Genomic DNA, 21,535 nt, shown 5'->3' with positions numbered 1-21,535 from the left:
GCTTCAAAGATGAAATTCAGGGACGACTGGGTGGCTCCGTCGTTGAGCCTCTGCTTTTGGCTCACGTGGTGATCCTGGAGTCCTGGCATCGAGTCCGGCATAAGCTCCCCAAAGGGAGCCTGCTTCTCCCTCTACCTATGTCTCTGCCTCTATCTCTGGGTCTCTCATGAATAAATAAATAAAATCTTAAGAAACCAAAAAAAAGGGCAGCCCCGGTGGCTCAGCAGTTTAGCACCACCTTCAGCCTAGGGCCTGATCCTGGAGACCTGGGATTGAGTCCCACGTCAGGCTCCCTGCATGGAGCCTGCATCTCCCTCTGCCTGTGTCTCTGCCTCTCTCTCTCTCTCTCTCTCCCCCCACCCACCAGGCTCCAGTCGCTCTGTGCCCCCCCTTCTCCCGCCCAGCCTCACCCCCTCTGCCTTGGCCTCCCTATCTTCTCTAGCATCCTCCTCCAGACTTGTCCTCCTGGATGTCTTTAATTCCTCCGACACAACTCTCCTGCTGGCCTTTGCACGCTGCTGTTCCCACCGCCAGGAACCCCCTTCCTCTCTCTTCTCCTGGATGAGCTGCCTTCTTTCCTGCTCTCAGCTGAAATGCCCCCTCTTCCTGAAAATCTTCCTTGACCCCCAAGGCTGGGTGGAGAACTCCCTGTGTTCTCCACATCATACCAGTTTTCTTGTCTGTCTCCCAATCAGGTCAGCAAGCTCCTTAAAAGCCAGGACGAGATCCCAGAAAATACTGTCTCCCCTTTGCCTGGTGTATAGTACGTGCTTAGGTGCTCCTGAAACATGTCAAGCGGAATCATGAATGAATGAATCTAGTATTAACAATTAGGGAGCCCTCGGGCCTCTTGAGAACACTGAGCTGGGAGCTCCTCAAGGCAGGGCCGCTGCTGGCCTGGGACAGGGTCTGGCACGCAGTGTGCGCTCCACACACGTGTGTGGGAGGAGGGAAGGGACACACGTCATTTCTGGAGATGACGTGCTCAATATTGGCTCGGAGCACCACTCCAAGGTCCTCTGCAGCCCCCAGGGACCTAACCAGGTCCAACCAGCCACCTCCCTCCACCAGCTCACGACCCAGGGCCGGCCCGGAGGCGGGGCTGGGGGCGTGGCCTGAGGGAGAGGAAGGGGCGGGAACTTGCATCCTGAGCCACCATTGGGCGCCCGCCGCGCGGCCTCGTCCAATCCGCCCTGGGGGCGGAGTTAGGGCGCGCCCGGGGCAGGTGGGAGCCGAGCGCAGGAAATCGCCATTTCAGGCGGCGCCTTTGCGTGGATTGGGGGGGAGTTGCGGGTGGGGCTGAGGGTCCTCGCGGAGGACTGGACTAGGAACGAACAAAATGCAGCCTCCCCCACTCACAGTTGCCTCCCTCCCGCCGCCGCACCCTGGCGATTTGGCACGATGAACTGATGGCAAGCGGGCCACCGTCTGGACCCGGCTGCTCCCAGCTAAGTGTTCAAGAGCCCAGCCAGCCTCCAAAACTGAGGGCATTCAAATCCTAGGTCTGCCACGTGCTGTGTGATGCTGGGCACGTCACTTACCCACCTGTACAACGGAATGGGTAGTGATGCACATTGATCTCATAAAATGCTTGGAACCAGCTCATGATTGTTTTTACAGTTCACATTCTATGTCCCCTTTGCCCCCACACTGTCCATGGGTCCCCAGAGCCCTCAGACTAAAATCCACACACCTTCTTGTGACCCGGAGGCCCTGTGTGGCCCAACCCCCACAAGCCTCCCGGGCCACACCCTCTTGCATTTCCTAGTTACCCCATCCAGCCACTCTGTGGTCTTCTTAGTCTTCCTGCACACCCAGTCTGTTCTGGCCTCAGGGCCTTTGCACATGCTGTTTTCCTCCACAGGAAATGCTCTTCCTCCTCAGGTGCTCCTTGCACTGTCCCATACTTGTCCCAATTCCTCCTCCATCAGGTTCTGACTCAAGTGTTGCTTCCCCTGGGAAGTCCTCCTAGATGTCTCCAGGTTTGGTTGGGACCTCCTTGTTCTACTCACAGGTCTCAAATATCTCACATGCATGGACCTCTATCCACAAGCAACAAATCAGTCCTCCATCACCACCACTCCACCAGGCCCATGGAGGTGGGGGTGGGGAAAGTTGTTTTTCCTCCCACATATTTCACCTGGGGAAACAAGCTCCACTGCAAGGAAGTGGTTTGGAACAGGCCCAAGCATCTCTCTGGGCAGAACCATGTCATCTTGGCCTCATTTAACCCAAGCAATATATTCCAAAGTAAAAACATTCAGTACCTGCTGCTTCTGCTCTGGGAGAGCAAATTGGAGCCACAGCTTCTATCCAGGAGACACCTGCTGGCCCCTGAAAATCACCCATGTCCTTCCCCTCCAGGGCATCTCTATACTCCACCTCTCCTTGCAGCTCATCCATGACCTTTTGGGGAGTCTGTGTCTGGTTCTGACTCCTCCAGCCTGGGGACTTCTTGCGACCAGGCTGGGGTGAGGTTGGCGCAGAGGATTCAGGCTGGAAGTGTTTGTTGAACTAATGAATATATCATCTGCCTTATGTGCACTCCTCAAAAGCCTCGCTCCAATGTCTCTTTTTCAAGGATACCTTCCCTGTTTCCCCAGACAAAGCCCTTACTTCTCTACTCCTAACCCTTCCAGCTCTGGGACCCACCCTTCAGCCCAACCCTGTCGCCCCAGGGCTGGGGGAACATCTATGGATAGCTCTTTCTCCGGCATACTGAGATCTCCTTGGGAACCAGGACTGAGACCTCTCAGGGGCACAGGAAGTTGTTAAAAAATTGCTTGCAGAGGAATGAATGAACAAATGAATGATGAATGAATATTGCAGGGCCTGGCATCAGAGGTCCTGGGTTTCACATCCCGGCCAGGGTGCTAAACACTGAATCTGTTCCTTGACCTCTCCAAATCTCACTTGTCCATTTATTAAATATGTTTACTCAGAGAATAAACACAAATTGTTGCAAGGGTGAAATGAACACATAAAGCATACAGTCCCAGGGACTTCAGGCTCCCTTCAGGCCCAGACTGGAAGTGATGTGCACCTAGGACCACAGTTATGATCCCCTTCCCAGCACCCAGAACTAGGGTTCTTAACACACATGCTTAATGGATGCCACAGATGTACGGCACTGGTGAGAGGGATAGAAGGAGGAAAGAAAGGCAAATACTAAAGAGGCTGAAATTGAAATATTGGTGAGGATGGATGTAGCACAGACTTCCTCACCAACCCCTTGAGAAAACAGTCTGGCCATCTCTTACCCCATCTCCCAGCCATCCTGCCCCTAGGCATTTACTGGGAGAGAATGAGGTATAGTCACTAAAAGACATGTACAAAAAAGGTTCAAAACAGTTTTATCCATGATAGCCCCAAATTGGAAACAACCCAAATGTCCACCGACAGGGGAAATGGACAAACAGTGAAAAAGTGGTACCCAGAGGTTTTAATAACAATAATAGTAATGATGGTGATGATAAAATCCAGGTGTTTTCAAGGACACAGAGGCATTGGAACTCTCATATATTGCTGACAGGAATGTGAAATGGTGCAGCCGCCGTGGAAAATGCTCTGGCAGTTCTTCAAAAAAACTAAACATAGAATTACCATGTGACCCAGCAGTTCCACTCCCAGGCTTATACACAAGGGAATGGAGAGCTGGTATTCAACAAAAACGTATCCATGAATGTTCACAGCAGCACTTGTCACAATAGCAAAAAGGCAGAAACAACTCCAGCATCCACCAATGTATGAATGGATAAACAAGATGTAGTAAAACCATACAAAGGAATAAAGTAGTCAGACGTGGATACAACATGGATGTACCTTGAAACAATATGCTGAGGGAAGGAAGCCAGATAGAAATGGCCACACAGTGTATGAAATGTCCAGAACAGATAAATCTATAGGGGCAGAAAGTAGAATAGTGGTTGCCAGGGGCTGAGGGAATGGAATGGAAACAGGGTTTCCTTTTAAGAGGATGCAAGTTGTTTGGAGCTAGTATTAGTGAAGGTTGCATGACATTGTACTGTCTTTGAATTATATACTTTGAGATGGTTAAAAGAAGTTATATGTTGTATGTATTTTACCACAACGTAAAAAAAAAAAAAGCATTCCCTAAGAATGCTACGCAGCCATGAAAAGGACCAATGCGTGCCCCTTACCATAAGAGAAACCAGAATCAAGAGTGGCCATCCTCTGTGATCCCATTTATGTGAAGTTTAGAACCAGGTAAAACTCACCTATGATGACAGAGGTCGGGGCAGTGGTTGCCTTGAGAGAGGGGAGTGTCAACTGTAGAGTCCAGGGAACTGCCAGGAGCTGGGAATATCCTAGATCCTGACCAGAGTGCCATCGCCCTTGTCAACCACCACTTTTGACACTTGTGAACTTGACCATGCCTTATGTTAAGCCTCAAGAAAAATGTTAAAAAGAGAAAAGAATTGCCAGGGTAAGAAAACAAAAGTGCCCAGCAGTCCTGAAGGCTGAGTTCCATTTTTCCCCACAAATGGTATCATCTGATCCCTCTAGGGACAGATGACCTTGAAACAGGCATAGAGCTGGGTGGAGACAAAGGCAGGAAGGAAGTAACCTGAGTCTGCTGCCTGGGATTTCAGAAGTGATAACCCAGATGCTTCATCCCTGGGGAAATGCTCCCCACATTTCCCATACAAGCATCATCAACCTGGATGACAGAAAAACCTTAGGACTCCAGAACATTCAGAACATCAGCCCCCACAGTCCTTAGGGAGGACCTTTCCTCCCAAGTCAGACACCCTGGTGGAGACACATCCTCACACATCAGGGCCCTTTAAGACAAACTAGAATTGATAGCAACAGTCATAACTCACAGCCGTAGGCAGGAGGAAGACCATAGACTTCAGTCAGAAGGTCCTGGGTTCAAGTCTTAACCAGTAAATATACATGAAGGAATAAGTAATAAATGAGTGGTAGACTAATGGGCTTTTCATCTCCATTCCACAAGCCTTTATCATGCATTTCCAGGATGCTCAGCCTTGTCTTACAAAAGGCCAGGGCTCAGAGAGGCCTCTAACTGGCCTGGCCTCCAACTCCCAGCCTGGTAGGGGAAATAGAGCCTGATATAGACACTCCCAGTCCTATTATTGCTCAAAGCAATAATGTAAGAAATCACAGGCAGCCAGGACACGGGGGAGGGAGCTAAGAAGGAGGGACTGGGATAGAGGAAGAATGCCAGGGCCAAAAAGGGAGAGGAAGTGGAGTACTGGAACGTTAGACAGCACGTGGCCAGTGACTGTTACACACTGACCAGAGAGGAAGTTGGGCTAAACAACCCCAGATAACGAAAGGCGGACAGGAGGCCAATCCTGTTTCCCAGGCCTTTCCATTTCTGTCTTGATTTGTCTTGTATACCTCCAGGGATGGAGACCTCACTTCCAAGAGAGACAGCTCAGCCCTCCCTGGGCACAGACAACCATCGAAAAGTTTGATGCAACAAAATATTTTTAAGTAGTGGCCACCATAGCTTCAAGGGCTGAATGAGATTGTCTGGGGAGGGAGGGGTACCCAGGTGAGACAGGCAGTCAGTGCCTGCCACAGGCTGCTTCTAGAACCAGACTCACTTGGCTTCAACTCTGCTCTACCACTTAAGGGGCTGGTGACTTAATTTCTCCAAGCCTCGGTTTCTTTTCCTCTGAAATGAGCATAATAACATCACCTACCTCATAAATTTATTCAATGAGCTAATGCAGTAAAATGCCTGGCACATAGGTGCAAACGTGTCACCCTGCTCCAGGGCCCAGAGTGCTCTGGAATGTGCCCCAAACACAAAAGTACTTTCCTACCTCTAAGACTTTGCACATGCTCTAACTTCTGCTTCAGATGCTCTGGCCCCACCACTCACACCTGTCAAACTCCTACACATCCCTTAAAACCCTAGCTATAAGATACCTTTCTTTTCTCTGTTAAGCCCTGACCCAGGGAGCTAGGAGCATGTGGGCCTGGTTCCCAGTGGGCCCCTGCGATCATGAGCCCCCGGAGGGCACGTGGCAGGCAGGCAGTTAAAGCTTGTTGAATGAATGAAGGACGCATGGACGAAGGAATGGTCAGTTGGGGCGGGGTGGCCAAAGTGGAGATCCACTTAGGTACCCGCGTCCCCAGCAGCCAAGACCTGAAGGGGGGCGGCCGGGGGCAGGCGAGGGGCGAGGGGGCTTCCGGGCGGGGTCTCCAGTTCTTCCGGTTCGGCCCCTTTAAGGGGCGGGGCCAGCGGGTGGGCGCTCGGAGCGTCAGTGCGGCGCGAAGATGGCGGCGGCGGCGGCGGCGGGTCCCGGGGCTGCCCTGGCGCCGAGCTCGCTGCTGCTCGTGGTGGGCGGCGAGTGCGGGTGCTCGGGGCTGCTTGCCTACGTGCTGGAGGAGCTCGAGCGAGGTCGGGCCGGCCTGGGGGCGCGGGGCGCGGGAGGCGGGCGCGGCCGTGCGTCTGGGCCCGAGGGCTGGGGGGTGGGGCGGCCGAGCTGGGGGCGGGGAGGAGGGGGGCGGCGGGATCCAGAGGCCGGGAGGCTCGAGCCTCCTCACCGTGTTAGGAGCAGGGCGCGGGCTGAGGCCTTGGGTGCCCACGGAGGGGGCGGCGCCCGGGCCTGTTGGGCTGCCCCGCCCCGACTCGGGTGCAGCCCAGGGATGGGACTCGCGCCCGGCTCTAGGACCCGCGTGATTGGGCAGCGCGGACCATAGCTCCGCTTCCCGCCCAGCGAGCCGGCCGAGGGGAGGGGGGGTCTTCTCGAATCCCCTGGTCTTAGCAGCCTAGACGTCGTGGAGGGAGCAGGGGTGGAGAGGCCGGGCCCGCAGCCGCGGGGCCCATATTCCGTTGCTCCACAGGGAGCTTGCTAATTGGGGTGTGGGCGGGCGCGGCCTGCCCGGGGGATTTGGCATCTGGGGAGGTGAGTCATGGGTGCACCTGCAAGGTTCACCTGCAGCCACTTGGCACGGTGGAACCGGCGGGCTCGGGCGTGGTGCACCCCACACCGTGTTTGGAGGCCATTCATCCCCCCGAATCAGATGGGCAGGGCCTGCGGTCTGGCGCCTGTAAAATGGGAAGGCAGCGCGCACTTCTGTTCTGGTGCTCGGGAATGTCGTCAGTCTGCGCCCGAGTCCTCCTCCTTCCCTCCCCACTGGCCCATGCGCAGGGATAGTGTGGAGACCACAGGCAGGTTCAGCTCTGCTCTCACAGGGCCAACAGTCTGGTAGGGAGATAGACCCAAAATGGGTGAGGAGGTGGAACAGGTTTTAAGCTCACAAGCTGTCAGCAGTGCTCAGAAGGATGCAAGGGGCTGAGGACCTGAAGGGTAGTCAGATGGAAGGGCCTCCTGAGAGCAGGAGCAGCTGGTGCAAAAGCCAAGAGGTAGGAGCCTGTCTGGCAGGATGGAGGAGCTGTGAGACCAGTGGTAGGGGTCGGGGAGATGATGGAGGGGAGGAGATGACTGTTTAATAGGAGGTGGGAGCTTTGGTACTGATGTGACTCTTCTCTGAAATGCTGAGTTACGCTTTGGGTTCCTTGATGCGGGTGCAGGGGCACTTTGGGTAGTTGTGAAACTCCAGGCTGTTGCATAGTGGAGGCAGGTTGAGGGGAGGGGCTGGGATTGCTCCCACCTGCCAGATGCTAGGTACTGAGATTTCCGGGGAGCTGGGGAGCCCAGCTGATTCCCTCTCTCACTTCTCCTGCTCTCCCTTTCCCCCCATGACAGGCATCCGGTCCTGGGACATTGACCCTAGCATTTGCAGCCTTGACGAGCAGCTCAAGGTTTTTGTGTCCCGGCACTCTGCCACCTTCTCCAGCATCGTGAAAGGTGAGACTGGGGACCCCGCATGCCTCAGCTGCTCCCCTTCCATATGCTTCACCAGGCATATGTTCTCCAAGTGTGAGCTCTGTGACAGGCATTGGGGGGAGGGGGGGTAAGGTACACTTGTAAAGAACAGCAATAATACAGCTCAGCTCTACAGATTGCAGAGCAGGGGTGGGCCCTGACCCAGTGCTAACTCCCTTGGACATCAGTTATACACAAGACAGGAACTCCTGTTTTTGTCCCCATTTTGCAGATGAGGCAGCTGAGTGGGAGGGGCCGGGGGGATCTCCAAAAGTGGGTTCTTTGGATGAAAGGCATCTGGGGTTGGTGTGTCAAGTGGAGGGAGGGGCCTAGGTGAGGTGAGAAGATATTTGGAAAGTGAGGGGCTGCTTGAGGGGCCCTGGAGGGTGGAGTGTGGGCCCCGTGTGGCAGGGACTGGGTCTGGCTTGTGTCTGTGACCCCTGTACAGGACTGGGTGCACAGTAGGTGCTCAGTAGATGGGGAGCTGGGAAAGGAGCAAGATCGAGAAAGGGGTCGGGATGCCTGGACCACCTCTGCACCGTGCAGGGTGACCTACTGCACAGAGCAGCAGCTGGGCGGGTTCCAGGTGTGTCCTGCAGTCCCTCTTGCCTCAGCCAGCCCATTGAGTCAGCTCCAGGCTGCTGCAGGAGAGGAAGGAAGTGTCCTTCGCGCCTCATTGTCCTAACCATTCCTGGTGGCTTCCTGACCCCTCACGAGATGGGGGGGCTGGAAATCCTATCTGCTCTGTGTGACCATGGCAGCCATTTCCTCTCTCTATGCCTTGGTTTCCCCACCGGAATGGGGCAATATCCGTACATGATAATAAGCATGTGATAAATTGATAAAAAGTAGACCAGTGCCAAAAGGTCCTTACCTCTCCAGCCTCAGTCCTGGTGCTCCATTTTTGAAACATTGGGCTCTGGGGGCAGACCAGGTTCAGATTCCAGAATCATCCCTACTCCCCTCTTCATGGCCCCCTTGCCCCCATGCTCCCCTATTCTAACCTCACCTGCCACTTTGTGATCCTCAGACACTTGGAGCCCAGGCCTGCTTCAGAGCCTTTGCCCATGTTCTCCCCTCTTCCTGGTATCCCTCATTGGCCCTCCCTGGGCTCAGGCTTCTTGCCTATAAAATGGGGGTGACAGTGGCATCCCCCATAGGGCTGACTGCTGTGAATTGGGGCCTGCAAGCAGTAGAGTCTATGTTGTCATTGCTGTTTCCAGTTTGAGGCCTGCCAAGGCAGATTTCCTGTTCTTGCCTCATCCTGACCTATAGCTCTACCGTGTGCTGTTGACCCTCAGATGACCCTGAGAAGCAGAGTTCTGGAGGGGTTTATGGCTGCCTGGAGTCACACAGGGAGTCAGGGTTCAACACCGGGACAGCCTGGGCCGGTACACATGGCCCAGCCCCAGACTTACTGTGCCCAATTTCCTCGCAGGCCAGCGGAGTTTGCACCACCGTGGAGACACCCTGGAGACCCTGGTCCTCCTAAATCCATCAGACAAGTCCCTATGTGATGAGGTATGGAATAGTTGTCTCCTGTAGGGAGTAGGCTGCCAGGACCAGAGCCATCCCAAGTCCTGACTTCCTGCCTCCCTGACTTTGTGCTGTTGGAAATCCTCTTGACACCCCATTGCATCACCCCCCTCCAGGAAGCCTCCCCAGGTGGACCCAGCTGCAGCTTATTCCCTCCTCAGGGGTGATGGTGGGAGCAGGTGAAGTCAGGAAAGATTAGAGTTTGGGAGGAAGGAACAGAGTGGGGAATGTCTGGAGGCTGGAAGTCAGGATTTGACTTTTGCATCTTGTGCCTCCCTCGTGGCTGGGCCCCAGGAATTATGTGGATTGACTTCTTAATACTTGTAGCTTGTGGACACTATGCCTTTCTTCCAGTTATCCGTGGGAAAGATGGACAAGCTAGAGCCCCAGGACACCCCTCTAGAGAACCTGGTTCGGGTTGATCCCTTTGATCAGAAATGGTCCTTGAGGAGTTCTGAAGGAGATAGAGCTAGACACAGATACTCTCTTCCCCGTGGCATTGAGGCTGGGCCAGAGAGAGAAGTGGGCTAGAGGGAGTCCAGAAAGGGTATGGTGGGCTTCTAAGAAGAGGAGGCACTGGAGCATGGCTTTGTAGGATGAGCCGCAGGGTAGGGGGGTGAGGGGAGCAGGGCTCAGCAGGAGGCCCAGAGGGTATGCTTCTGGCTTCTAGTTGAGTGCTGGGCTGGGGTGGTTATATGTAAATTTGGGGCTGGGGTCTATTCCAGCATGGGTGTGTGTACAGGCTTTGTCATCACATAGAGTAGGGGCTTTAACAGTCTCCGTCCTCAGCTCCGGAATCTTCTGCTTGACCCTGCCCCTCACAAGCTGCTGGTGCTGGCTGGGCCCTGCTTGGAAGAGACAGGGGAGCTGCTGCTCCAGACGGGGGGCTTCTCGCCCCGCCACTTTCTCCAGGTCCTAGGGGACAAAGAGGTAAGCCACCTTCTCATCTTGCTTCCCCTGGCTCTGAATCCTGACTCCTACCCATTGGGCTGTGTGGCCCTAGGGATATATCTCCCCTGCATCACATCTCTTCTTCTGTGGAATGGTAGCAGTGATACATGTCCCTTCTGTTTGGGGGGCTCAGTTTCCTCACCCACCACAGTGTATGGTTTGAAGCTACGCCTGTAGATCAGTAGACCTCCCAGAGACCTTCAGTGGCACCCCAGGCTCTAGGCTCAGTTGGGTAGGGTCCTTTCTAGAGTCTTTAGTCTGGGTGGAGCAGATGAGGAAAAATAATTGGTAAACGATCTTTTCCCATTATAGAGAATGACAAAATGATGGTGAGATAGGAACAGCATACAGAGGTAGGGGACATGGAAGGTCTCCCTGGAGGGAGCTGTGCTGTAGGAGGAGAACAGGAAGTGCAAGGCCCTGAGGTAGGGAGAGTAAGAGAAAGGGTGGGGAGGGAAGTAGATGGTGAGGCAGGCCCATGTGTCTCTGTGGACCTGGGGGAGGGCTGGGTTTTGTCCTAAGGGTGACAAGGGTTGGGCAAGGGATTCTCCGCCCCAGGAGGCAGCAGGATGGGGGTGTCCTGGCCTAGTTTTCCTAAGGGGCTGGGTATTGCCTGGTTCCAGGGGCTAATAATCATTACCTCCTGCAGATCCGGGATCTCCTGGCATCCTCGCCCCCACCTGCAGACCTGCCCAAGCTGACTATCACCTGCCCGACCTTTGGTGACTGGGCCCAGCTGGCACCTGAAGTGCCTGGCCTCCAGAGCGCACTCCAGCTGCAATGGAACCCCCCCATGCAGCTGCCGGCGTCTGAGGGCCTACGCGAGTTCCTGGAGTATGTGGCAGAGTCCCTGGAGCCACCATCTCCCTTTGAGCTGCTTGAGCCGCCGGCATCTGTGGGCTTCCTCAGGCTCGCCCGGCCCTGCTGCTACATCTTCCCTGGCGGCCTCGGCGATGCAGCCTTCTTCGCTGTCAATGGCTTCACAGTGCTGGTCAATGGTGGCTCCAACCCCAAGTCGAGCTTTTGGAAGCTGGTGCGGCACCTGGACCGGGTGGATGCTGTGCTGGTGACCCATGCAGGCGCCGACAGCCTCCCAGGCCTCAACAGTCTGCTGCGGCGCAAGCTGGCAGAGCGTGAGGAGGCAGCGGCTGGTGGGGGCTCCGGGGATGACCGGCTGCGCAGGCTTATCTCCCCCAACCTGGGGGTCGTGTTCCTCAATGCCCGCGTGGCCACCTCCCGTCTGGTGAGCGGCGAGGACGAGGCAGAGCTGGCCCTGAGCCTCCTGGCCCGGCTGGGCATTACACCCCTGACTCTGAACCGCGGGCCGCTCCCAGCTGAGCCCACTGTGCTCTTTCAGAAGATGGGCGTGGGCCGGCTCGACATGTATGTACTGCACCCCCCTGCTGCTGGAGCTGAGCACACACTGGCCTCCGTGTGCGCCCTGCTAGTGTGGCACCCCGCAGGCCCCACTGAGAAGGTGGTGCGCGTGCTGTTCCCTGGCTGCACACCACCTGCCCGCCTCCTGGATGGCCTGGTCCGCCTGCAGCACTTGGGATTCTTGCGGGAGCCCGTGGTGACTCCCCAGGACTTGGCGGGGCCTCGAAGAGCTGAGAGCAAGGAAAGCGTGGGCTCCCGGGACAGCTTAAGAAGAGAAGGCCGGATAACAGCACTCACCAGGTCTTCCCAGGAGCGCCCTGGAGTGGCCCGGAAGGACCCGCCTCGAGTTGAGGGCCCCCGCAGGGCTGAGAAAGAAGCCAAGGTCCCCCGGGAGGTGAAGAAGGACCCCAAGCTAAGCGCCCCTCGGACCCAGCCCCGGGAGGTACGCCGGGCAGTCTCCGCTTCTGTTAATGTGAAGAAGGCGGGTGCCCAGGCGGCCCCCAGACCCCGCAAAGCACCCAATGTCCCCCGCCCAGGTGCCCCACCAATGGAGAATGGGCCCCACAGCCCCCCCAGCTTCCGGTGTGGGGAGGCCAGCCCCCCAGCAGAGGTCTATAGTTCCCCAGCTCCCCAGCTGGTGGCCACACCCAGCCAGGAGAGCAGCCTGGAGCTGGGGCTGAGCCCAGCTGGGGAGGAGAAGACCCTGGAGCTGCTTTTGGATGCTGGCACACCCCGGCCTCACACACCCTCACCTACTGGAGCCCAGCAGGGCCCAACTGAAGGCAGTGGGCGACTGTCACTGAGCCCGCTGCGCGGCGGGGAGGCTGGGCCAGATGCCTCACCCACAGTGACCACACCCTCGCTGCCAGCTGAGGTAGGCTCCCCACACTCCACAGAGGTAGACGAGTCCCTGTCCGTGTCCTTCGAGCAGGTGCTTCCGCCACCACCTGCCACTGCGAGCGAGGCTGGGCTGAGCCTCCCACTCCGTGGCCCCCGGGTACGGCGATCAGCCTCCCCACATGATGTGGACCTGTGCCTGGTGTCACCTTGCGAGTTTGAGCACCGAAAGGCTGTGCCCATGGTGCCAGCACCCGCATCCCCTGGCAGCTCAGATAGCAGTGCTCGGTCCCAGGAGCGGGCGGGCGCTCCAGGGGCCGAGGAGACGCCACCCACATCCGTCAGTGAGTCCCTGCCCACCCTGTCTGACTCAGACCCCCTGCCTGCCGCCTCTGGCACCGCGGACTCAGATGAGGACATGGAGGGCTTTGGGGTCCCTCGCCGTGACCCGCTGCCCGAGCCTCTCAAGTTCCCCCCACCGCTGCCCACCCCACCCAGCATATGCATGGTGGACCCTGAGATGCTGCCCCCTGAGCAGGCACGGCTGACAGAGGGCCTCAGCCGCACCCGGAAGTCCCTGGCTCGCCCCAACCCCAGCACTGCTGCTCCCAAAGCCACTGCAGCGAGCACTGCCAAAACCAAGGGACTGGCTGGTGGAGACAGGGCCAGTCGGCCGCTCAGCACCCGGAGTGAGCCCAGTGACAAGGGAGGTCGGGCACCTCTGTCCAGAAAGTCCTCAGTCCCAAAGACGACCACTCGGGGCCCACCTGGTGAGTACCCAAGAGCTGGCATCCTACAGTGTTACTGGCTCAAGTCTTTGTTCCATACTTGCTGTGTGGTCTCAGCCACACCTGCCATCCTCTCTGGGCCTCCGTTTCTCACATAAAATGGAAATTCTGCCTCACTGTTTAGGCACTTGTAATTCCTAGGCACTCAAGCATTGCTGTCAGTGGAAACATAAAGTGGGCATATCTGTCGTCATGAACTTGAGCCCTAGTAAGAAGAAATAGGTGAAATTAATTTTAATAGTATATTTAACCATTTTGTGTGGAGGTTCCCAATCCCACCACCACCAGGTTCGATGATTGGCTGGGAGGACTTGGTTGACAGTTCTCCTGATGGCTGAATTGTATTATTAGAGCAAAAGGATACAGAATAGAATCATTGAGGGCAAGGGGCACAGGCGGAGGTGGGGCCCCCTGGGGGGGGGGGCGGGAGGGGGAAGCCAGGCACAGGCTTCTAGAGCTATCTCCCAGCATAGTCACACCATGTGCTTCAATGCCGAAGCAGGGAGCCAAGATGACCCATGTGAAGTGGTGTCTACCAGGGAGGTCTGTAAAAGACACAGTGCCCAGGGTTTCTGGGGGGTGCTGATTACATTGGCACCCTCTGCCTGACACGCACCCAAATTCCAGACTCCTCAGAAAAGGGGGAGCAGGGGTTCAGCAGGAGCCGCAGTGCTGCAGGACAGGTGAGCACACAGGCCACCCTTGTCACTCAGTGGGGACCTCTCTGAGATTTAAATTCCCGAGACTGCAGCCAAGGGCCACTCTGGAAGCAGACCTTTCTAAGGCTAGCAGTCTCAGGTATGCCAGGCTAACTTTTCTCCTGGTTTTCCTTAGTTGTGATGAAATGTATGCAACATGGCGCCAGTTGCATTAAGTACATTCACATTGTTGTGCAGCCATCCTTGCCCTTGCTCTCTAGGACTCTTTCTGTCTTGCAAAACTGAAATTCTGTCCCCCTTAAATACTAACTCCCCATTCCTTCTCTCCTCCTCCCCAGCACCCACCATTCTACTTGGCTGTTTCTATGACTTAGGTACTCTAGGCATCTCCTGTGAGTAGAATCGTACTCTATTATCTTATTTCATACTCGGTCTTATTTCACTCTAGTAGAATGTTTCTGTGGTTTATCCATCCTGTAGCCTGCGTCATAACCCGCCCCTCCTCCGCCTTTTTTTTTTTTTTTTTTTTTTTAAGGACATTCCTTCCTTGGGTGCCTGGTGGCTTAGTTGGTTAAGCGTCTGACTCTTGATTTCAGCTCAGGTTATGATCTCAGGTCATGATCTCAGGGTTGTGAGATCAAGCCTCACATCAGGCTCAGTGCTCAGTGAGGAGTCAGCTTGAGATTCTCTCTCTCCCTCTGCCCCTCCCTCTGCTCATGCTTCTCTCTCTCAAATAAATAAAATATTTTTTAGTGATGCTTGGGTGGCTCAGAGGTTGAGCATCTGTCTTTGGCTCAGGTCATGATCCCAGGTTTGGGGATCAAGTCCCACATTGGGTTCCCCATAGGGAGCCTGCTTCTCCCTCTGCCTGTGTTTCTGCCTCTCACTCTGTATCTTTCATGAATAAATGAATAATATCTTTAAAATATACATATATATATATATTTTTTTAAATATCTGGGGCGCCTGGGTAGCTCAGTTCAGTGTCTGCCTTCTGCTTGGGTCATGGTCCTGGGATCAAGCCCCATGCCAGACTCCCCCTGCTGCTTCTCCCTCTCCCTCTGCCTCTCTCCTCTGCTTGTGCACACGTGTGCTCTGTTTCTCTCTTCCTTAAATAAAGTCTTAAAAAAAAAATTTCCTTCCTTTTTAAGGTTGAGTAACATTCCATTGTGTGGCTGACCATATTTTGTTTATCCATTCACCCGTTAATGGACACTTGAGTTGTTTCTACCTTTTGGTTGCTGTTGGTTGAATCATACTGCTTTGAACATGGTTGGACAAATACCTCTTGGAGACCATGCTTTCAAGTCTTTTGGGTATATTCCCAGAAGTAGGAGTGCTGGATCACATGGCAATTCTATTTTTGATTTTTCTAGGAACCACCATACTGTTTTCCACAGCGGCTGCACCATTTTACATTCCCACGAACAACGCAGAAAGATTTTAGTTTCTCCACATCCTTGCCAACACTATTTTCTGAATTTTGATAGTAGCCATGTGATGGGTGTTATGAAGCTTTTGCTTTGTTCTAAGAGCTTTATGGTTTTGGCTCTTACATTTTATTCCTTGATTAACTAATTTTTTTTTTTTTTTAAGATTTTATTTATTCATGAGAGACACAGAGAGAGAGGCAGAGACATAGGCAGAGGGAGAAGCAGACTCCTCGCAGGGAGCCTGATGTGGGTCTGGAGCCGGATGTGCGACTCCCATCCCGGGACTGGGATCACGCCCTGAGCAGAAGGCAGACGCTCAACTGCTAAGCCACCCAGGCGTCCCAATGAATTAATTTGTTTAAAAAAGATTTTATTAATTTATTCATGAAAGACACTGAGAGGCAGAGACGTAGGCAAAGGGAGAAGTCTGGACTCCAGGATCACAACTTGAGCTAAAGGCGGATGCTCAGCTGCTGAGTGACCCAGGTGCCCAAGCCTAGAAGAGTTTTAATTACTGATTCAATCTCCTTACTAATAATAGATCTGTTGAGCTTTTCTGTTTCTTTGTGATTCGGCCTTAGTAGGTTTTGTGTTTCTAGGAATTTGCATATTTCTTCCAGGTCATCCAGTTTGTTGGTTGTGCAGCTATTCATGCTACTCTCTTACTTACTGCCTTTACGTCTGTAGAGTCAGTAGGAGTGTCCCCACTCTTCTGATCTTCGGAAGTTGAGTCTTCTTTTTTCTTAGTCTAGTAAAGGGCTGTCAATTTTGTTAATCTCTTTGAAGAACCAACTTGCGGTTTTGTTGATTATCTTTTATGTCTTTCTAGTCTCAATTTTAAAAATTTCTGCTTTTATCTTTACTATTTGATTTTTTTCTGCTACCTTTGGATTTCTCTTTGTTCTTTTTCTAATTCTTGGGTTGCAAGGTTGTCATGTTGAGATTTTTTTTTTTAAGATTTTATTTATTTATTCATGAGAGACACAGAGAGAGGCAGAGACACAGGCAGAGGGAGAAGCAGGCTCCATGCAGGAAGCCTGACGTGGGACTCGATCCTGGGACTCCAGGATCACGCCCTGAGCTGAAGGCAGACGCTCAATCGCTGAGCCACCCAGGTGTCCCGAGATGTTTTTTAATATAAACATTTATAGGTATAAACTTCCCCTTTGTCTCTGTTTTCTCTCAGAGATTGTCTTTCAGCAGTCAGGTCACAGTGGGTCTCTCTGAGGTCATCCCACTTGGAACCTGTTGAGCTTTTTGGACATTCATACGCACGCCTTGCATCAATTACAGCAAGTTAGGGCCATTATTTCTTCAAATAATCATTCTGCCATTTTCTCTCCTGGGACTCCGACCTGTGTATTGGCCCTTTTGATGGTGTCCAACGAGTCCCTTAACCACTGTTCACTTTCTTCGGTCTTACTCTCTGTGTTCCTCAGACTTGATCAGTGCCATTGTCCTGTCATTAAAAATCGCTGTTTAAATCATGAATCAAATTCCTCTCGTGAATATTTCATTTCAGTTGTACTTCTCAGTTGCAGAATTTCTTTTGGATTTACTTTTTACATTTTCTATATCCTTAATGTTTCTGTTTTGTTCATGCAGCATTCTCTTGCAGTCTTCCTTTCTTTCTGTGAGCATCTTTAAGACCATCGTTTTAGGGGATCCCTGGGTGGCTCAGCTGTTTAGTGCCTGCCTTAGGCCCAGGGCGTGATCCTGGAGTCCCGGGATCGAGTCCCACATCGGGCTCCCTGCATGGAGCCTGCTTCTCCCTCTGCCTGTGTCCCTGCCTCTCTCTCTCTCTTTCTCTCTCTATGTCTCTCATAAATAAATAATAAAATAAAATCTTAAAAAAAAATCGTTTTAAAGTTTTTATCCAATGAGCCAGCCATTTGGCCTTTCTCAGGAGTGGTTTCTGGGGTTTTTTCCCCTTTTTTTCCTTTGACTAGGTTTTGCCTTTCCTGTTTCTTTGTATGCCTTGTGATTTTTGCTGTTGTTGAAAACTGGACATTCAAATTTAATAATGTATTAACTCTGGAGATCCAAATCTCCCCCTCTCCCAGAGGAAGGTTTGTGTGGCTTCTCTGGTTAATTGATGTGTGCTGCCTCTGTGCTGAGGGTCAGTCTGAGGTGGAAACCAAGGGTCTTCTCAAGTCTTCTCTGAGTCTGCACCTTTCTCCACGTGCATGGTGACCACCCTAAATCTCTTTTTAAATGTTTTAATTCCAGTATTATATTAGTTTTGGTGTTAAATTAGTTTCAGATGTACAATACAGTGATTTAATGCAGTGGGTTTTGAATGGCATAGTCCTTACGTGTTTGGCTCCCGAAGGGGGAAAACAAAAAATGAAGGGAGGTGGGAGGGAGGAAAAATGTTCCCAGTCCTCTCAGTCTCACATAAGAGGAGGAGGGGCTGCCCGTATGACTATTGTCTGGGTCAGGAGACAGATTCCTTGCTTCCTGCCGCATCAGCATCCCTGAATCCTGCTGAGTTCAGTCTGCCCTGCGTGCTACTGTATCAGAATATTCCAACGTGTCCATGTCCTCCATATGAAAAATTACTATCTAGTTCCTCTTCTTGTTGCCACACTAAGTCTTGGGTGCCTGGCATGTGCTTTGCACGCCCAGCTCATCTTGGCTAGTACCTGCCCCATTCTAGTGCTTGGTGACCCCTGCTGGAGGGCGGGGGGTGGGGGGTGGGGGGTGGGCAGCGATGAAGGTTGGCAGTGATAGTAACATGAGCTTGTGTCCCTGAGTGCTTCTCACCTATTCCAGGTGCGTGGGTGGCCCTGCCCTACAGAAGCTGACCATGTCTCTGGCTTCTCTCGCCCTGTCAGTTCCTAGCGTCAGTGTCCATCTGAGCTGCCACCTCTTATCCTTCTTGGGCTCATTCCAAGACAGGCACCTAGTGGGCCCCTGTGAGCTTAAGCAGGTCGGGGGTCCCCAGCACAGCAGCAGATGGCAACCCCAGCCTGTGGGCAAGGCTAGCAGCTGGAGGCTGAGTCCTCCAAGGCCCTGTCTGCCGGGGCACTTGGCCACTTGGGGTCTCCTCCTCCTACTGGATCCGATAGAATGACCCTCCATGCTAATGTCAGCAAACTGTGTCTTCAGAAGGCCGGAAGCTTTACAGGCCAGATGGTCTCTGCCCCAACGACTCAGCTCTGCCCTTTGGCATAACCGCAGCTTAGTATATAACCAAATGGGCAACCTGGTAAAACTACATTTCCAAAAGCAGGCAGTGCTGTCATTTGGCTGTCCTTGCTCTACCCCTGCCCTCCTGCGCTGAGGCTTCTACCCATGTTCCCCTAGTCTTCTCTTCGTTGTTCTACCTCTTTGCCTCCTGTCTCCCCTGTGCCTTCCATAGCTATGGTGGCTTTCTCTTCCTGAGTCTTAAGGTCCTCACCACCGCTGCACCTAGCTATGGGTGAGGGAGGTCACTGGCCCCAAGCTGAGGGATTCATGCATTCTGCAAGTGCCCTGACAGCCTCTGGATGCATACCCTGAGCTTGGCAATGTTATGATTCTAAGATGCCAAGCATCTGGCCGGGTTCCTATGCCCAAGATCCAGGTATGTCCTCAATCAGTTGATTCTGAGACACACCTGGGACTGGTGGCCTCATCCTCTTTGCACAGGCTCTGGATTCAGAGCCATAGATGAGGCTTTGCGAGAGCCGTGCCACATCCTGGGTCTCCCTCTTGCAATTCTGCCCCTCCCACACCCACTCTATCTCCCCATTGCCCTTGAGGACGGGTATTTTTGTCTCTCTCGGTTAGTGCCATGTCCCCAATGTCTGATGCCCAGGAGGGCTTGATAAATGTTCCTTGAATAGTTGAACAGATGGGCGCTGCAGAAGCAGCACATTGTTCTAGGTACTGGCTGCTTTGGGAGCTTAAGCTTGAAAACCTCCTCTTCCAGGAAGCCCTCCCTGATTGTCCCTTCATACCTTCCCTTACCTCTGGCCCTGGGTATGTCTGTGACCAGTGACTAGCCAGGGAGGGTCCAGGCACTGAGGGTATGACCATGGGTATTTGCAGAGTTCATTGAGTAACTTCCCATGCCAAGGAGAGCTAATCAACTATAAGATAGATCAGGCCTTCTCCTGGGGAGGGGGAGCTACTTGGGGGAGGTGTAGGGAGAGCTGGGAGCCTCTCCCTGGGCTCTGGTTCTCAGCCTCTTCCTGGTCCCAGGAGCTCAGGACTGACCCCGTCCTTCTTGCCCACAGGGTCAGCTGGCAGCCGGCCAGGTGGGTCAGCAGCCCCTCCAGGGTCCCCCGTCTACCTTGACCTGGCCTATCTGCCCAGCGGGAGCAGTGCCCGGCTAGTGGACGAGGAATTCTTCCGGCGGGTGCGTGCACTCTGCTATGTCATCAGTGGCCAGGACCAGCGCAAGGAAGAGGGTATGCGGGCCGTCCTGGATGCACTACTTGCGGGCAAGCAGCAGTGGGACCGTGACCTCCAGGTACGTGACCACCCCAGGGTCTCAGACAGTCTTAGCACGAGGCCTCCTGATCTTCCTGTCGAACTTAGTCTTAGGAGGTCTGTGTGACCTTCACCCACCCACAGAGGGAGTGGGGCCCAGGGAGACAAAGCTGTGTCCCCAAGGCCACAGAAATGAGGGTGAGAGTCAAAGTCCCACCAGGACTCTTCCTGTTGCTTCCACTTTGTCTGCAGCAGCCTGGGTGCAGGGCAGGGCTGGTGTGATCCCCTCCCCTGACCCTCCGGGCCCTCAATCATCCCAGTTGTGAGAATTAGCCAGAAGGAATAGGTGATGTCTGTGCAGTTGACAAAGTTGAAAATTGACTGTGGGCTGGCTTTGTCTCCAGAGGAAGCCTTGAAGCAGATCTTTGGAGGATAAGGCAAGTTTGGGAAGAAGCAGGAGCTTCCGAGCACCTGGCCACCCATGCAGGGTGTGAGTGAGCCCACTCCCAGCCTTACGGGGAACCCACATGGCCCCTGCTCCTCCTGCAGCTTGTAGAGAGCTGGGAGGGAGAGTTTGAGGCACGGGGTGGCAGTAGAAAAAGCCTGCTATGGGCAAGGGAGGAGCCAGAGGGAGGCCTAGTCTCCTGTGTTGTGAGAGGGTCCCTGGGGTGCCGTGGGGAAGAGAAGGGACTTTGGGGATGGACTGGCCACCAGCTACAATCGTCCTGGCGACAGAGAAAGGAAGCAGAGCAAATGGGTTCAGAGAAGGGCCTTGGGTGCCAGGAGTGGAGCAGGGGCTGGGCCAGGAGGGGAGGGTGCACCCCCTCACTGTCAGTCCATCTGTCTCACCCGCAGGTGACCCTGATCCCCACCTTCGATTCAGTGGCAATGCACGAGTGGTACGAGGAGACTCATGCTCGGCACCAGGCGCTGGGCATCACCGTGCTGGGCAGCAATAGCACCGTGTCCATGCAGGACGAGGCCTTCCCCGCCTGCAAGGTGGAGTTCTAGCTCCGTTCCCGACACCCACCCCCTCAGCCCAGAATCTGCCACTGTCCCGAGATTCCCCTGCATCAGAAATAAACCAGGTACTCCACTCAGCTGTGGCCTTGGTTCCTTCTGCTGACAAGAGACTTGGCAGCATCTGGGACAGTCATCACCACTGCCCAGGCCCCCAGGTTGGGGGATCCCCAGGAGCCAGGGGATGCCCAGGTCAGGCACACTCTGACCTCCACCTCGCAGATGGGAAAACCCCGGCCCAGGGGAGGGTGGCCTCTCTGGAAATGCTGCTGACTGTGGCCTCCAGCCTGACCTGGTGGTGACCGTGAGAGGCTGATTTTACCAGTGGGGAAGCTTGTTCCCCTGGGCAGCTGCTGGACCCCCACCTCACACACACATGCATCAGTGACCAAGGTGAGATTTGAACCCCAGGGGCCCCATGCTCCAAAGCTAGAAAACAGGTTACTTTCTGTTCCTAGAGATAATTGATGCTCATGGCAGGAGAGTCACACACTACAGAGAGCCCTTAAAGAAGAATCTGAAGCCCAAAGGGTAGACTGCATCAATGCCTGAAGGCCCCCTTCTCTGCATGTATGATGATACCTGGCCATAACATTAGAGAAGATGCCGTGCGTGCTGACCCAGAAAGCATATGCCTGAGTCCTGTCTCCTGGTATCTGGGGGTGTGACCATGTAGAGAGGTG

At 54.0% G+C, this 21,535-nt stretch overlaps 1 protein-coding gene across 4 annotated transcripts; it reads left to right on the top strand.

Moving 5' to 3' along the window:
- The first annotated feature begins 6,256 nt into the window (after nucleotides 1-6,256).
- Nucleotides 6,257-20,932, top strand: MAP1S (microtubule associated protein 1S). 4 transcript variants are annotated; one of them, XR_013358048.1, is made up of 8 exons: nucleotides 6,257-6,400; nucleotides 7,713-7,814; nucleotides 9,271-9,353; nucleotides 10,158-10,298; nucleotides 10,969-13,303; nucleotides 19,637-19,872; nucleotides 20,237-20,322; nucleotides 20,688-20,932. XR_013358048.1 is itself a non-coding variant. In XM_077859451.1 (8 exons), the coding sequence occupies exons 1-7, from the start codon at nucleotides 6,277-6,279 to the stop codon at nucleotides 20,246-20,248; spliced, it is 3,033 nt and encodes a 1,010-aa protein (XP_077715577.1). In that variant the 5' UTR covers nucleotides 6,257-6,276; the 3' UTR covers nucleotides 20,249-20,269; nucleotides 20,688-20,810. The 4 variants fall into 4 exon arrangements, 3 of the variants coding, with proteins under 3 accessions (XP_077715577.1, XP_077715576.1, XP_077715578.1); XM_077859451.1 differs by having other exon boundaries at nucleotides 20,237-20,269; nucleotides 20,688-20,810; XM_077859450.1 differs by lacking the exon at nucleotides 20,237-20,322.
- The last annotated feature ends 603 nt before the right edge of the window (nucleotides 20,933-21,535 follow it).

This window comes from Canis aureus, chromosome 19 (assembly GCF_053574225.1).
Source record: "Canis aureus isolate CA01 chromosome 19, VMU_Caureus_v.1.0, whole genome shotgun sequence".
Lineage (NCBI taxonomy): Eukaryota > Metazoa > Chordata > Mammalia > Carnivora > Canidae > Canis > Canis aureus.
Note: the sequence above shows the minus strand (reverse complement) of the source record. Positions and strands in the feature narration are given on the sequence as shown.

Bases quoted from the DNA above. Each gene is read 5' to 3' on its own strand.
- MAP1S (XM_077859450.1), top strand. From the start codon at position 6,277: ATGGCGGCGGCGGCGGCGGCGGGTCCCGGGGCTGCCCTGGCGCCGAGC. The intron at 7,815-9,270 runs GTGAGACTGGGG...ATTTCCTCGCAG, and splicing joins CTTCTCCAGCATCGTGAAAG to GCCAGCGGAGTTTGCACCAC. The intron at 19,873-20,687 runs GTACGTGACCAC...TCTCACCCGCAG, and splicing joins AGTGGGACCGTGACCTCCAG to GTGACCCTGATCCCCACCTT.